We start from the raw sequence: 15,260 nt of genomic DNA, 5'->3' as shown, positions 1-15,260 counted from the left end.
TTTTCTCCTATGGTGGATGCAATGAGGTTTGTTTTGATCTGGCAACATATGAAAAACTTGAATGCATATTAATAATTATCATGCCTAGCTAGACAATAATGAAGGTTATATAAAAATCCTTGAAGTAATTAAGGTGTTTGAAGCATATAAGAGTTTGAAAGAAACTCTTTCAATAAAACTTCAAGAATTCTTATATGGATTGAAATAGTCAAGGAAGAAAATGGTACAAAAGAATGACTCTAATTGTTTTTGTATTTTATGAAAAGGTCTTGGTAAGACAAAATTTTATCTTGACCTACAGATTGACAATTTGACAAATGAAATATTTGTCTATCAGTGCACATACACAGACATGTTTTGATGCGTTTTTATATGAATAAATTACATTCATTGAGTATCCCAATAATTATGAGATCGCTTGACATAAATGATGATTCAATTTTATCTCAAAAGAAGGATGAAGAGCTTCTTAGTGATGAAACTCTATATCTTGGTGCAATCAGGCATTATGCATCTTACTAATAATGTTTGACAAGATTTTGTTTTGCAGTAAATTTACTGGCAAGATTCAGTTTCTCTACGATAAACGCACATTGAAATGGTGTTGAGCACATGATTGAATATCCTCGAACGACCATAGTTATGGAGTTATTCTATTCTGAGGAATACAAGACAAAATTGATTAGTTACTCAGATGCAAAATATTTTTATCTGATCCGCATAAAACTCTATCTCAAACACGTTATGTGTTTGCATGTGGAGGCACAATAATATCCTGGCGATCAATGAAGCAAATGTTGTTATGCAGAAATAAAAGCCCTCCATGAAGCAAGTCTAGAGTGCGTCTGGCTGAGATAAATGACATACCATATTCAGGAAATATGTGTTTTTTCTTTGAAAAAAGAATAATCAACCACAATGCACAAAGATTGGAGACATCATCACAAGAAATTAAGTGATTTCTAAATCAGGGGTGTATAATATGTGTCGCACTTTTTTTTCCTTGACGGAGGTTTTTTCCTACTAGATTTTTCTGGTAAGATTTTTAATGAGACAACAATTAGTATGTATCAAAAGATATCTATACTCTTTTTCCTTCACTAAAATTTTTTCCCACAGGGTTTCTCCTAGTAAGGTTTTAACGAGATACATTATCTATGAACATCCAAGGGGAGTGTTATAAATAAATTGAATTAAGTGGATTGTCCATGAATCTTATCATAAACCTATCCTTATCATGGATATGTACTACTTCCAAGGTGATATAAATCTTTTGAGATAGAAATGTATCTATTAATGTGGCATTAAACATGTGACCTTTTGGTTGATTTCTTACCTATAAATAGAAATATCATTCATCATATACACGGGAATAAGAAGAAAATCCTCAATCTTCTTTGAATTTGAATTTTTAGAAAACTCTTTTATATTTACATAATATCAAAGATCTACCCAGTTTTTAAAATAAACCTGGATTATGAAAATTTTGACCATTTGATTTTCAAAAACATAAGATATCCATGGACCATAACCTAAAAATATTTGATATCCATGAGACCGTAACCAAAAGTTAGGTGCAATTTGGTAGCGCGTAATTTGCTCGAAGTTCTTTTTTTTTTCACTGCCGTTACACCTTCCCCTTCCTCTGGCCCGGCTGATCTTCGAGCGATCGTCCTTCCGATCTGGCCGTAATCCTTGAGTCGCCGGAGCGATAACTGACCTCAAATGTCGACGGCTCTGTTCATTAACAAACTTCCTTTCCTTTCCATCATCGTTCTATTGATCAATTACGTCGTCGTTTCCTGTTTGCGGATTTCAGATGTTTCAAATGAAAGCTTCGTTTTTCTCTCCTCATCGAATGGCAATGGCGAAGGGAATCACAGAAACAACCACACTACAATGTTTCTCCCTCTCTTTCCTCCTAAAGAAATCTCTCCACCACGCGATGAACTCTCCCGTCGACACCTCCAGAAAAGCCCTTCAAGTGCTCGTATGCCTCTCCACGACGATCTCCTCCTTAACGGGTCAGAACTTGTATACAATTGCTTATAATGAATGTGTATCTCTAGTCTCTACTCTTTCCATTCTGGCTAACTTGAGAGGATGCAGATATTATACGACTCGCCTTTGGATTGGAACTCCTCCTCAGAGGTTTGCCCTTATAGTAGATACTGGGAGTACTGTTACCTATGTTCCTTGCTCTACTTGTGAACAGTGTGGCAACCATCAGGTTAGCTCATTACTGAATTTTCTCATTTCCACACACGTAAATTAAGCAAAACAAAACAAAGAAGAAGCATATTGTAAGATCATGGTACCATTTTATGTAAAATGGATGCTTGTAACTATTTTAAATGAACGTGAAAGAATTTATATGTACTATTTTATGTCTTATTATTTGTTTTGCACATTATACAAAGAGATAAACTATACTCTGTTAATTGAAATTTATGTTTTCATTAGCATTACTGTTCAATTTTTACCATCCTGATTCAGAAGACTGGATGTCGAATGTTAATGACAATTTAATACTGTATCACTGAAATCTGTACAAGTTTTAGTAAAAGAAAAAGCACGAATATATCTACAAACCTTACAGCATATGGCTAATTCTTTAAATGCAAATTACTTGCCGTAAAAGAAACTATATTTGTACTAAAATTTACAGACAAATGTTTGATTGGAATAAATATATTTAAGCTCGCATAACTTAGATTCATAGTTGCTTGCATTATTTAAACAACAACTTACCCAATATATGCACAAAGTGGGGTCAAGGAAAGGGTAGAGTGTATGCAGGCCTTACCCTTACCTAAGAGGTAGAGACTGGCTGTTTTCGATAAACTTTCGGCTCAAGAAAAACAATCCATAAAAAGAGATAATGAAAGTACAAGAAACAACACAGTAATAAAACAATAGGTAGTAATAAAACAATAGGTAGTAACAAAACAATACTACAACAAAACTATACATATTCGAAGTACAAGAAACAACAAATAGTAACAATATTTAAAGGTTATGAAACGACTAGAGTAATACTACGACTATTAGTACAAACGAATAGAAAGACAATGCTCTCTTACCTATTAACCTTCTACCCTAATTCTTATCCTCCACAACCTTTTATCTAAAGGTTATGGCCTCGATAAGCTAAAACTGTATCATGTCTTGTCTAATCACCTCTCCTCAATACTTTTTTTTCTACATTTACTTCTCTTGAAGTCATCCATAGTCAACCTCTTACACCTCTGCATAGGGGCATTGGTGCATAGGGCATTGGTGCATTTTTTCATCAATGCCTGAACCATCTCATCTCACTTCCCGCATCTTGTCTCCTACCGAGCCACCTTCACCTTTTCTTGGATATTCTCATTTCAAATCCTATCTCTCCTAGCATGCCCACACATCCATCACAGTGGCTCGAACTCACACTAAATGCAAATTATGAACATGGATGCCTACTGCACTATATGGCAAAATCTGAACAAAGTTATGAGGGAGATCCCATTTTAATTGCTAGGAGAACGGGTTCACGTGCCCCACATTTCTTCAGGTGAATCTGCCCCTGAGAAGAAGAAAACAATCTTAAAGTAAGTTCACCGCCATTTGGTGCACCATTTGGTTAGAAAGGGAAGTTTAAAATATTTTACGGCAAAAAAGAAAATGTAACCAGCCTTAAATGTAGGTCTATCTCTGCTATTTTCTTGTTGTAGACAGTCTATTGTAAATGATTAAAATGCTCCGCCAGACACTCTTAGCCTCCTACACAGCCTGTAGACCTTATAGCACGTTCGTAGTGCTTTTGCTCATCATAATACCTTTCCATAATAATAATAATATATTTTTCTAGGCTTCTCCTTGTCACGGGAATATGTTCCTATATCATAAAGAGTTATTTCTTTTGTGATAGTAGTATCATGTTCCTTGGGTATTTTTTCTTGTTATTGTGAAATGTACAGTAACTGGTGCTTGCTCTTAAGTATATAGCCATTTGGCACTTGTTACAGTGGTTTTTTTGGTTGAGAAAATCTTGACCTTTTAGCCAATATGTTGCCTCTATCTTGTTGATACATGCTTAATTTACCATAGATTGGATCATATATTCTTTCCCTTTTTTGATCAGTGGCACTTCTTTCATTGTTGTTCTTTGAATTAGGATCCTAAGTTTCAGCCAGAAATGTCAAGTACCTATCAACCTGTGAAGTGCAATGTTGATTGTACTTGCGACAATGAGAGAGAGCAATGTATTTATGAAAGGCAATATGCTGAGATGAGCTCTAGTAGTGGAGTGCTTGGAGAGGACATTGTGTCCTTTGGGAACCAAAGTGAGTTGGCACCCCAGCGAGCTGTTTTTGGATGTGAAAATCTAGAAACTGGTGATCTTTACAGCCAACATGCTGATGGTATAATGGGCTTAGGTCGAGGGGATCTAAGTATAGTGGATCAACTCGTTGAGAAACATGTGATTAGTGATTCCTTCTCCTTGTGTTATGGCGGAATGGATTTCGGTGGTGGTGCAATGGTTCTTGGAGGAATAAACCCTCCTTCTGAGATGGTTTTTACCCATTCAGATCCTCTACGCAGGTATGCATTTTATATAATTGTCTTAAGACAGGAATTTAGATGTTATAACAAATACACTCTATAAATCTTATGCATTTACTCTAGTCTCGGATGGCAACAGTCCATATTACAATATTGAGCTGAAGGGGATACATGTCGCTGGGAAGGCACTGAATCTTAATCCACAGATTTTCGATGGAAAACATGGGACTGTGCTTGATAGTGGTACCACATACGTTTACCTTCCAGAAGCTGCATTTGTGGCCTTCAAGAGTGCTGTATGTTATCTAAATTACATGCTATTACATCTATCATTTTCATGATGCACTCTGCCAGAGACAAGTAGTGGTGAAATATTGCATGCTTGTGGCTAGAAGAATGGGGTGAAGAAATCAAATCTGTGAAAGCTGAGTTTCATTTGTATGACGTGTTTATGCTTAATGCCTTTTTGATTACTGATGTCCTTTTTTGTGTCTACTTTTCTTGCGTACAAGTTACACCATGATTGGTAGAACAAACAATTGCGTAATATACTGAACAGGGTTAGCATAGTTAGTGTATATCTGTCAATATGTGGGATTCAAACTAAAGCCTCATAGTTAAACAAGTATTAGGCTAATGCTTCAATGCTTACGACTTAACTTTGAAGGGAAAAAAAAATAAAGCATCCAGGAGTTTTTTGATCCTAAAATGCAGAACACTCGTTTATCCAATTAATTTTTCTTCCAGTGCAGCATCGTTTGGGTCTTAGTTTATGTTGTAACTACTTATTGTAGTTGTTTTCCCCCGGAACTTGCAACTTTTTCTTCCAATCAGCTCACTAGAAAGAACTTTTGAAAACATTCTTTTAATATATATTTGAAAGTTCCTCAAAATCGTTGATTATTTTAGTTCCTCGTCATTCTTATTCGATTTGTTACTTCATGTAAATGTAAAAAATGGAGTTACGGGCTCCTACAATGTACTACTAATGGGTGGTGGATGCATTGTCGAGCTTTATAGTTAAGACAATTTATTTTCTTTCTAAATTGAAGTTCTGAAAATATTATTTTAGGTCATGAAAGAACTTCATTCCTTAAGAGAGATCGAAGGGCCTGACCCGAACTATAGAGATATATGCTTTTCTGGTGCTGAAAGGTATATAGAAATTTTATATCATTATTCTTACTTTTATTTTATTTTTGGTGTCACAAGTTGAACTAAGTGTCTTGTATATTTCAGTGACGTGTCACAACTTTCAAAATCATTTCCCTCTGTTGACATGGTGTTCAGCAATGGAAAGAAACTATCTCTCACACCTGAAAACTACTTATTCAGGGTAGGCATCTTATTCACATAATCTTGCCTGTACTATCTGTATCTACTTTTGGCTTAATCTCCCCTAGCCACTCCATTTTTTTGATAAGTGGCTGTAACTCCATTTTCGTTGTGTGATTCTACATTGACTAACTTTTCCCCTTTTCTCAATTGTATTGCAAATGCTATAACTTCATGATTGTAGCACTCAAAGGTGCGTGGGGCATACTGCTTTGGAATTTTCCAGAATGGGAAGGACCCAACTACTCTTCTTGGAGGTATGTATATCCCTTTATTTTTATTAAGGATATATATCTTTTAGCATCTTGGAGAAGTTCTTCTGCCAAAATCTTTTTTATATAATCTTTAAGACTTTAACATGTGTGCTTTTTGCTTGTATTGCACCAGGAATTATTGTCCGCAACACTCTTGTAAGCTACGATCGTGAAAATGAAAGGATTGGTTTTTGGAAAACTAATTGTTCTAAGTTATGGGACACACTTAATGTATCTTCATCACCTCCACCTCCATCACCGCCCTCGGGCATGGACAACACAAACTCCACTGCACATATGACTCCAGCACTGGCACCTAGTGTACCTTCGGAAAATTATGCTCCTGGTAAGAAACTCTTCTCCAGACTAATATCTTTTGTCAGTGTTATTATGCTTTTCTGTCATGCTTTTATCCAGTTTAGTAGTGGGTCAGGCTTTATTTAAGTAATTCCACTAGGGCGATTCATATCTTTTTCCCCTAACTTTTCAATGCAATAGGGTTTCTGATTATTATTTTAACAGTGAAAATGGAGAAACAAACTTAGAATTGTACCATGTTGGTGTTTTTCTGTCACCTAAGATTAGGTCATCTATCAAGATTTCATATGCTCCCTTCGGTTCCTGTATTTTACAAATGTCAGCTTTCAGAATGACATTTGAGCATGAGTTTCTGTATTGTTTTATTATTGTCTTATATTCATCTATTTCCTTAGTGCTCTGAACTTCCTGGGAGGTAACTTCTAGAATAGAAGTGTCTTAACCTTTTTGGACCCAACTAAACATTCTTAATTGACGGAAATTACAGTTTCATGTAGTACAACAGTTACTGCAAGATAACATGTGTTGCATTATACAACCATCTTTAATATCCTCTCTATTGATAATTCCTTGTTATTTGTCAAGAGCTTTCACTTTGTTCATTTACTGATTTGGTGTAGACAGCAAATTCTTTGTTGCAAAGATGGTTAGATTTTTGGGCGGCGTCACCATACTGCAACAATTTCGTCAGTCAACACCATTTAGGTGTATCAAATGCAAAAATTGACTTATCACAGAAAAGGGAAAGAATGGTGATTGTAAGTGTTGCGATCGAGGGTGATAATTATGTTTTGTCCCGAGCCAAATGACTGTTATAACTTTGACAAATGACATGCATGAGAGTTTGCTGTCTTAAGACCTTAAGGGGTCGTTTGGTTGGAAACAAGTTATCCCAGGATAAGTTATGCTGGGGTTAACTATCCTGGGATAACTTATCCCACACTATGATATAAATGGTGGGATAAGTTATCCCAAACATGATTAAAAAAATTTCATCCCATCACTATTATTTTTAATCCCTCACACCAAACGAGCTCTAACGGTTGAAATTAAGAACTTTTGTACTTGTTTGGTGCAAAATTTCCTCCTGCATAGCTGAAGCATTTAGGAAATTAAATTTTTATTGATATGATGGAGGCTATCATCTGGTGTCTTATGTGATAAGTGGATGCCTCTAAAAATAAAGGTAGGTTCCACAGAGTACTGGTTTCCGACTTTGTTATATGGGGCAGAGTGTTGCCAGTCAAAAACTCTCGCGTCCAGAAGATGAAAGTTGTGGAAATGAGGATGTTGACATGGATGTGTGGGTTTACTACGAGAGATATGGTCAGAAATGAAGATATTAGGAGAAAGGTGGAAGTAGCCTCTGTAGAGGAAAAGATTGCAGCAGGCGAGACTCAGATGATTTCTATATTTCAAGAGGAGATTCACATACGCCCTAGTGTGCAGGTGTGAGAGGTTGACACTGGAGGACCTGAGGAGAGCTGGAGATAGACTAAAGAAGTATTGGGGAGAAGTTATCCAGAAGGACATGTAAAGCCTTAGCTTACCGAGAACCAGTGTTTTTATATTCATGAGGCGATAAGGGTCTGCCTCTCTAAGGCGAGTGGCGAGGCGCTCGTCTTTTTGAAGTGAGGCGCCAAGTAATACCAAACATAAAATATTTAATTGCATATATAAATAAGTATAACCAAAATCTCAATAGCAACAACATATTAGCAAATATTTCAATTCAAAAACTAAATATAGATAGTAGATGCAAAAGTTTTGAACCTGAATGACTCAATAGTCAATAAGATAAGCGATAGTATAAGTCTAATCTTCTTTAAGATTTTCGAATCTTTAAGTCCAAGATTCTCTGCATTATATTGTTTCTCATCTTCGTCCTCTATACTATAATTCAAACCTATGTCTTTCTTTTTGTTCACTCCTTTTTTCTACCATCAGCTAATGGCATTGAATATTACTATTTGTAGGCAAAAAAATTAAATGTATTAATTATTATACACCTAAACTGAATTGGGCTGAAGATTAAAATGAATGGACTGAACAATGAAAGAAAAAGAACTGAGCAGAAACTAGAAAACAGAGGAAGAATTTGTGCAAGAAGAAGAAAGAAAAAGAAAGAATCTGGAAATAGAGAAGAAGAAGAAGAAGAAGAAGAAGAAGAAGAAGAAGAAGAAGAAGAAGAAGAAAAAGAAGAAGAATCTGCGGGAAACAGTGGAGAAAGAAGAAGAAAAAGACGTTCTCCACTCATTGATGTTCACTTCGAAAACTATCTTTTAAACTGAGGAGGTGTGAGACAGATAGGAGAAAAATATTATTTAATTGTTGTATCTACATTATTACATGAAGACCCTATTTATAGACACTACCATAGAATCCTTGACCATGTGGAAAAATATATATTATTCTTTTTCCTATTACTATTCTTATTCCTATTACTGTTCTAACTTCCAAGTAGGACTGTATATACCGGTTTCAATTCTTAACACTCCTCAAACTGATGCATACAAGTCATATGACCTGACTTATTATAGATGTAATTAATATGAGGACCGATGAAGGGCTTGGTGGAGATACTTGCAAGTTGATCACTTGGCTTCACAAAATTGTAGTCAATCTTAATGTGCTTAGTCTTCTCATGAAATAGTAGATTTGACTTAGAATGTTGATAAAACACAGAGTGGTCAGCCCTACTATGAGTCATGCCAAATTCTTGAACTACTGCGCTTAACTTCCCAACCAAGCTTGAAAATATTGTTTTACACTATAGAGTGCTACCATACTACCTGTGAGCAACAAACCAAGTAGTTGCTCCATATAGACTTCTTCCTCTAGATCACCCTTTTTATTTTTTTTTTAATATGGGTAGGGTCAGAATGATGGCATGACCCTACTGGGTAAAGAATTATATAGGTAAGGTCAGAATGATGACACAACCCTATTGAGAAAGAAAATTATATGGATAGGGTCGGATTGATGGCATGACCCTAGTGAAAAGGACAAATTAAATGGGTAGGGTCGGATGATGGCACAATTCTATGCAAATAAGATTTGAGGAGTCACCGAAAAGACGAATGGAACTATGCAAATCAAATATGAGGAGTCACTGAAAATGCACATGGTGCTATGTAACTTATATGTGAGAAAGCAGTTCAGGAAAATTCACGGCTCTACGCAAATTAAATATGAAAAGTAGTCAGAGAGATGTTCGATGCTATGCAAATCAGATATGGAGAAATAGTCACCGTTAAGATGGCATGGTGCTGCGCCAATTAAATATGAAAAAGTAGTCACCGAAAAAGATGGCACAATGCTACGCGAATCAAATATAAAAAAAGTAATAACGAGAAAGATGACACAATGCTACACAAATTAAACATGAAAATGAAAAAGTAGTCACTGAAAAGATGACATGGTGTTACACAAATTAAATATGAAAAAGTAGTCACCAGAAAGATGGCATGGTGCTACACAAATTAAATATGAAAAAAAGTAGTAACCGGAAAGATGGCATGGTGCTACACAAATGCTGATAGATATAGGGTTGACACAAAACATTCCTTGAAGTTGCCCAAAATTGATAATAATGACCGGTCTGTCTATATTTTCTTTTCCTGAATATGGGGTTCATGCATTTGTATGTCATTGGCCCCACTTTTGTTAACATAATCATTGGCTAGATGAGCGGCATATACGAGTAATGGACAACCGCCGGCAACAGAAGCTCTTTGATTCTCTTCCAAGATTGTAGAGGTGCTGATACCATGTGAAGATGGATGTTGGGCCTAACTCAATCCCAAAAGCTAGCTTATGTGGGGAGGATTGTCCAAGTTTCCATATAAGGAGACCAAATTCTCATCCTTTTCGGACGTGGGAATTCTTAACAAGGGCCATCTTCTCATATCTGATAAAGTAGGTCTTTCAGATGTTGGCTTTCCAAATGAACCAAAAATACACCTTCCCAATAGACCTCGTCCTAGTTTCTACTAGAACAACAGAGGGTTTTCCTATAAAGTTATTACTAATAGGGACTTCACATCATGTCCTGGTTGCTATATACTATCCTCTACCACATTTACAAAAGGTTAATAATGTCAACAATTCTGTGTGTAGCCATTATGGCGAGCTTAGGAAACTATTTAATGAAAGTTTTGATTTTAAAAGCTTTGTTTCTGCACCCTGCATTAATGGATCCCTCAGGAAGAATAATGACTAATATAATCTCTCTCCAATGATAAGATACTCATGTATCTTCCATGTGTATTGTACTTCCTGGTACCAAAATAGTCTGCAGCCAGAACCTTGTTCATCCATCTTCTCACCAGATTCTTTGGTCATTTGAGGTTTATTTAAGGACAACATATCCACTCCATGATCTTCTTGTTGAATGTTAATCTTCTCATCATGTTCCAGCTTCTTTCAACTCAAACCAGTCAACATTGCCTGAGGTCCATCTGGTGATGTCATAGGACTTAAAACCTGTACTAAAATGTATTCTGTTTTCCCCCATGATAGCATAAAACAAGGCTATGGGAATGGAAAAGAAAAAACAAAACAGTAACACTGTGGGCGAGAATTGAGTGTTTGAGGGAAGAGGGTCAAATTCCAGTAAAGGCACCGGAAAAGGGAAATTCTTCTATCCTAGGAAGTAGGAAAGAGTGTCTTGGGATTCGTGCCCGGGAGCATTTTTAAACAGATAATAATATTCCAAAACTCATGACCACCCCTCAAGCATAGTGCTGTCTAAAGTGAAAAGCATTGACACCAAGTCCTGTTGGAGCTTTAAGTGCAAAATGCAAATTAACGTGAACTTTTGTTAAAGAAGGCGTAGGTATAGACGTATAAACATAACATAAGAAAAATAACCATAAAACACAAAAATAACAATTATGGGACAAAATGCAATTTAATGAAATAGCCTAGAGACAATATTTGGTTGAAGTTGAAAAGTATCCTCCAAAGTTGAAGATATGTATGTATGTGAATTTCACATTTGAACTTTTTAGTGAAAACCATTTATTTCACTAGAAATACTCAGGCCGCTAGAGAAAGGGTTCCATTTTCAAGTCTATTTCTGATTCTTTCAACCTCTGTTTTTCCGCCGGACCACAATCTTGACCTCCAATCGAGCTACGAACACTAGTAGAAAGGCGGGGAGTGAGTTTTCTTGCCTGCCCTCCATGACAAAAGTGAGTGGTTGGAAAGGGTTCTCCTTCCCCTCCTAGTAGTTCTAGATCGAGAGATTCAAGGTGTCTTTCCTTCGCTCTATTCTGAAGTCCTGGCTAAGCTGAGGTTCGAAGTCGGTGTTTCTTCCTATTCCAGAAATAGACTGATTCTACATCACCTTTCAATTCGGATTAGCCAAATTAGGCAATAGGCTTCGTGTTTACAACTGTCTTCCAAACCGTTGAAAGATAAAAAATTAATCTGAATTTTCTATTTTAAGTTGAGGTTGAAATGATAGACTAAATAGTTAAACAAATACTGATTTTCAAATAATATTTGGTTTGAAATTATGTCCACATGCCTACGGAGTGTCAATCAAGTTCAAATCACATTATATTTCTTGATATAGAAACAGATTTTTGAATTAGGATCAATGATTAGCTTTCTTATGCTAAATATTTTAATTTCCTATTTCTAATAACTAACACTTATCCATAAAATATTGTTTTCTTAACAATTGCTACATTCTATGCCAACTATATTTATTGTTTAGTGCTACCCCATTAACACTGCCTTGCTTTTGAGGTTCAAGCTTGTTGATGTCTGTCGTTGTAATAGTCATATTCTTGTTAGTTTTACTTTTTGATATCTATCTTCATTTGTTTATTGGTTTTCGGCTACTGCACAATTCTGTTGTTGTTCATATTCTTTTGTTGTAGGCTTTCATAGGTTCTGCTATTAGTTGTAATGTTTTCTTCTTCTTTATACCTGAAATTGTTACACTTGACCCGGGTCTTCTAGAAACAGCCTCTCTATCTCCACGAGGTAGTGGTAAGGCCTACACTAGACCCTCACCAGACCCCACTTGTAGGATTTCACTTGGTATGTTGGTTGTGGTTGTTGCTACCCCATTGACAGCAGAGTGCATATGTGAGGCACACATTTGGTTCTTGGACTAAAGCCCAACTTTGAAGTTTGAGTATGCTTCAAGTGAGCCTTCAGTAGCCATTGTTCCATCAGAAGAAAATACTCTTTTAGCCACTTGTTCCACCTTCAGGGACCCTCCCTGGCTTCTCCGAGAAGAAACATTTTGACGCATGCTGTGACCCTCCATTTTTTCTCTCGCGATATTGCTACTATTTTTGTTGTTGCAACTGATTGGTCAAATCTACAAGACCAATCATATGAGCCCTCATATTAAATTCTCTCTACTTCTTTGCCAGAAACAGAGAACGTGTCCTCATTTTGATCATCTTGGCATATCCCTCTTATAATTTGACTCCTTCCCATAAATTGGAAACAGTTTAGTAGAAGCATAGCAAGTTGACGTGTACTGGCACTTTTTCCCATCAAATTACACCTTTTCCCTCATATTTAGGTAGGTCCTTTGAAAGATTCAGTGAGTACTAAACCAAGTTATTTCCGGTGCAGATACTTCTTATTGTTATCACCTTTGTCTTTTATCTCACTTGGCAGGGGAAATCAAAATTGGGCTAATATCATTTGATATGTCACTGAGCATTGATTATTCGGAATTGAAGCCTCGTGTTCCAGAACTTGCCCATTTTATTGCACAAGAGTTGGATGTTTACGTTTCACAGGTAGATTTTTTTAATAATGACAATTTTGCATAACCCAAATTACTTTTGTGACTTCTTTTATTTTTTTGCACGGCTCAGAGCTGTCCGAGGCTGATGTCATCTAAAACTGAACATCCCCTCTTTTTTAAGTTGCTGAACTGAACAAGTGTGTTAATTTTGTTCAATGTGATGATGTCACTTATTAACTTTGCAGGTTCACTTGATGAATTTTTCAACTAAAGGAAATGATACCCTCATTAGATGGGCCATCTTTCCTGCAGGATCTGCTGATTACATGTCACATACCACTGCAATGGTAACTTTTAACTTAAGAATGTGTAAGGACTATATTTTGAATCAAAGACCTTTTGCTTAATGCATATCTATTCGCAGGAAATAACAAGCCGATTAGCTGGTGATCGTCTTCATCTTCCAGATACATTTGGAAGCTACAAATTAGTCAAATGGGACATTGAACCCTTATCGAAAAGGTATAAGCAAAACATGTTTTTTGCATCTTCATAACTATTGCATAACTATGCTGTATATATTGTTAACATCATTTCGGTGCATCATTGATGAAATTATCCCAATTCATCAAAGAATATGCCTTCTGAATCACAAGGCAAAACAAATCACCACCGCAGTGGAGTTCTGATGCGAAATACTTGCTTGTGTTTCTGATATACACAACTCAAAAAGTTTCATCTTTTTATCTAGCCAAAAAATACATGTATATATTAAGTTTATGAAATTGTGGAACATGAGTTATTCTGCATTGGATGGCATGGGTCAACTGCTTTCAACGTTAATGATAGGTAGGTAATGATTTTTCTTCAATCATATAACTTGTGTTTGGGGTGTGACTAATGGATTTTAGGGAATCGTCAAAACATACTCCGTTTTTTAATTACACCAGTAGTAAACATCACTCAAGACAGGTTATGTGCTTGTTTAATGTACATCCATGTTCTTTGGAGATCCTCTTATACATATTATTGTTATGGGTTCTGTTCTTTAATGGGCTATCTTTTTTATTGTCTGGAGTGTAAAAAGGTATGTTCTAAAGTGTGCATTGTGAACATCTGATATTAATGATGGGTTCATATGATACAAAAGTTGTTGATTTGATATGGTTGTATTGCAATAATTTAGGACGCGATGGCAGCAAAGTTACCTGGCTGTGGTGTTAGCACTTTTAGTTATCTTGGTACTAGGATTATCAGCTTCCCTGGGATGGTTTATTTGGAGACGAAGACAAACTCCTACCCCATATGATCCTCTTGGAAGCGTTGAAACTATGACAGATGAAAAAGAGCTCCAGCCGCTAAATTGAAAGATACTATATTACCTATACTTAGTATACATACATGCAAAGACACTCCTGACGTCCAACTGCTTATTTTTTTTCTTCAAATCCCAGTACAGATAACAAAAATTTTGTAGATTGAAGAGAGAAGACTCAAAGAACTGCTCCATAATGTCACATTCATGTGTGAGTACTGTAAGATATCATTTATTGACAAGATGTTTATTTTCTCTCTCCCCAAATGCTAGTAATGAAGAGGAAAATATCATACATAATTACAAGAAATCCATATGAATAGTCTGCTTCAGCATGTAATTATGTCTTGTATTTAAATTCTGGAGAATGCCCTCTACATGGTTACTATTTTGCAACTATAGATTCATGAAGTAATCTTGTTGATATAGCAGCTTTGCAAAATGGCTATAGTTACAGAACAGTAATCATGTACAGGACTAATGTTTTGACGGAGTGGCCTAAGTGTCAATCTCAGCAGCATTACACCCAATTTCGTATTTCTAAAATTGCTATAAAATACTATAGTTAATTCATTGGAGTAAACTAGTAGTGTTACAGATTTTAGTTAAAAATTCTGAACGGATAACGTCAAACACATTTTTAGAAAATAATATGGAAATAGTAATTTCTTCACACTGTACAGATAATCAAATGACAGTTTTTGGCATCATGACATAATGCTGACTAAATCTGACCTGGCACATCTTAATCATCAGCATTTCTATTTGTATT

The 15,260-nt window shown here is 35.9% G+C and overlaps 1 protein-coding gene across 1 annotated transcript; it reads left to right on the top strand.

The window, feature by feature from the left end:
* Window positions 1–1,384: 1,384 nt before the first annotated feature.
* Window positions 1,385–14,828, top strand: LOC101267331 (aspartic proteinase 36-like). Its single transcript, XM_004244854.5, has 12 exons — window positions 1,385–2,024; window positions 2,110–2,230; window positions 4,157–4,584; window positions 4,685–4,841; window positions 5,618–5,700; window positions 5,785–5,881; window positions 6,065–6,137; window positions 6,268–6,480; window positions 13,101–13,225; window positions 13,419–13,520; window positions 13,598–13,695; window positions 14,360–14,828. The coding sequence occupies exons 1-12, from the start codon at window positions 1,726–1,728 to the stop codon at window positions 14,538–14,540; spliced, it is 1,977 nt and encodes a 658-aa protein (XP_004244902.1). The 5' UTR covers window positions 1,385–1,725; the 3' UTR covers window positions 14,541–14,828.
* The last annotated feature ends 432 nt before the right edge of the window (window positions 14,829–15,260 follow it).

The sequence above is a fragment of the Solanum lycopersicum genome, chromosome 8 (assembly GCF_036512215.1).
Source record: "Solanum lycopersicum chromosome 8, SLM_r2.1".
Taxonomy (NCBI): Eukaryota; Viridiplantae; Streptophyta; class Magnoliopsida; order Solanales; family Solanaceae; genus Solanum; species Solanum lycopersicum.
This window is presented reverse-complemented; position numbering and strand designations above follow the sequence as displayed.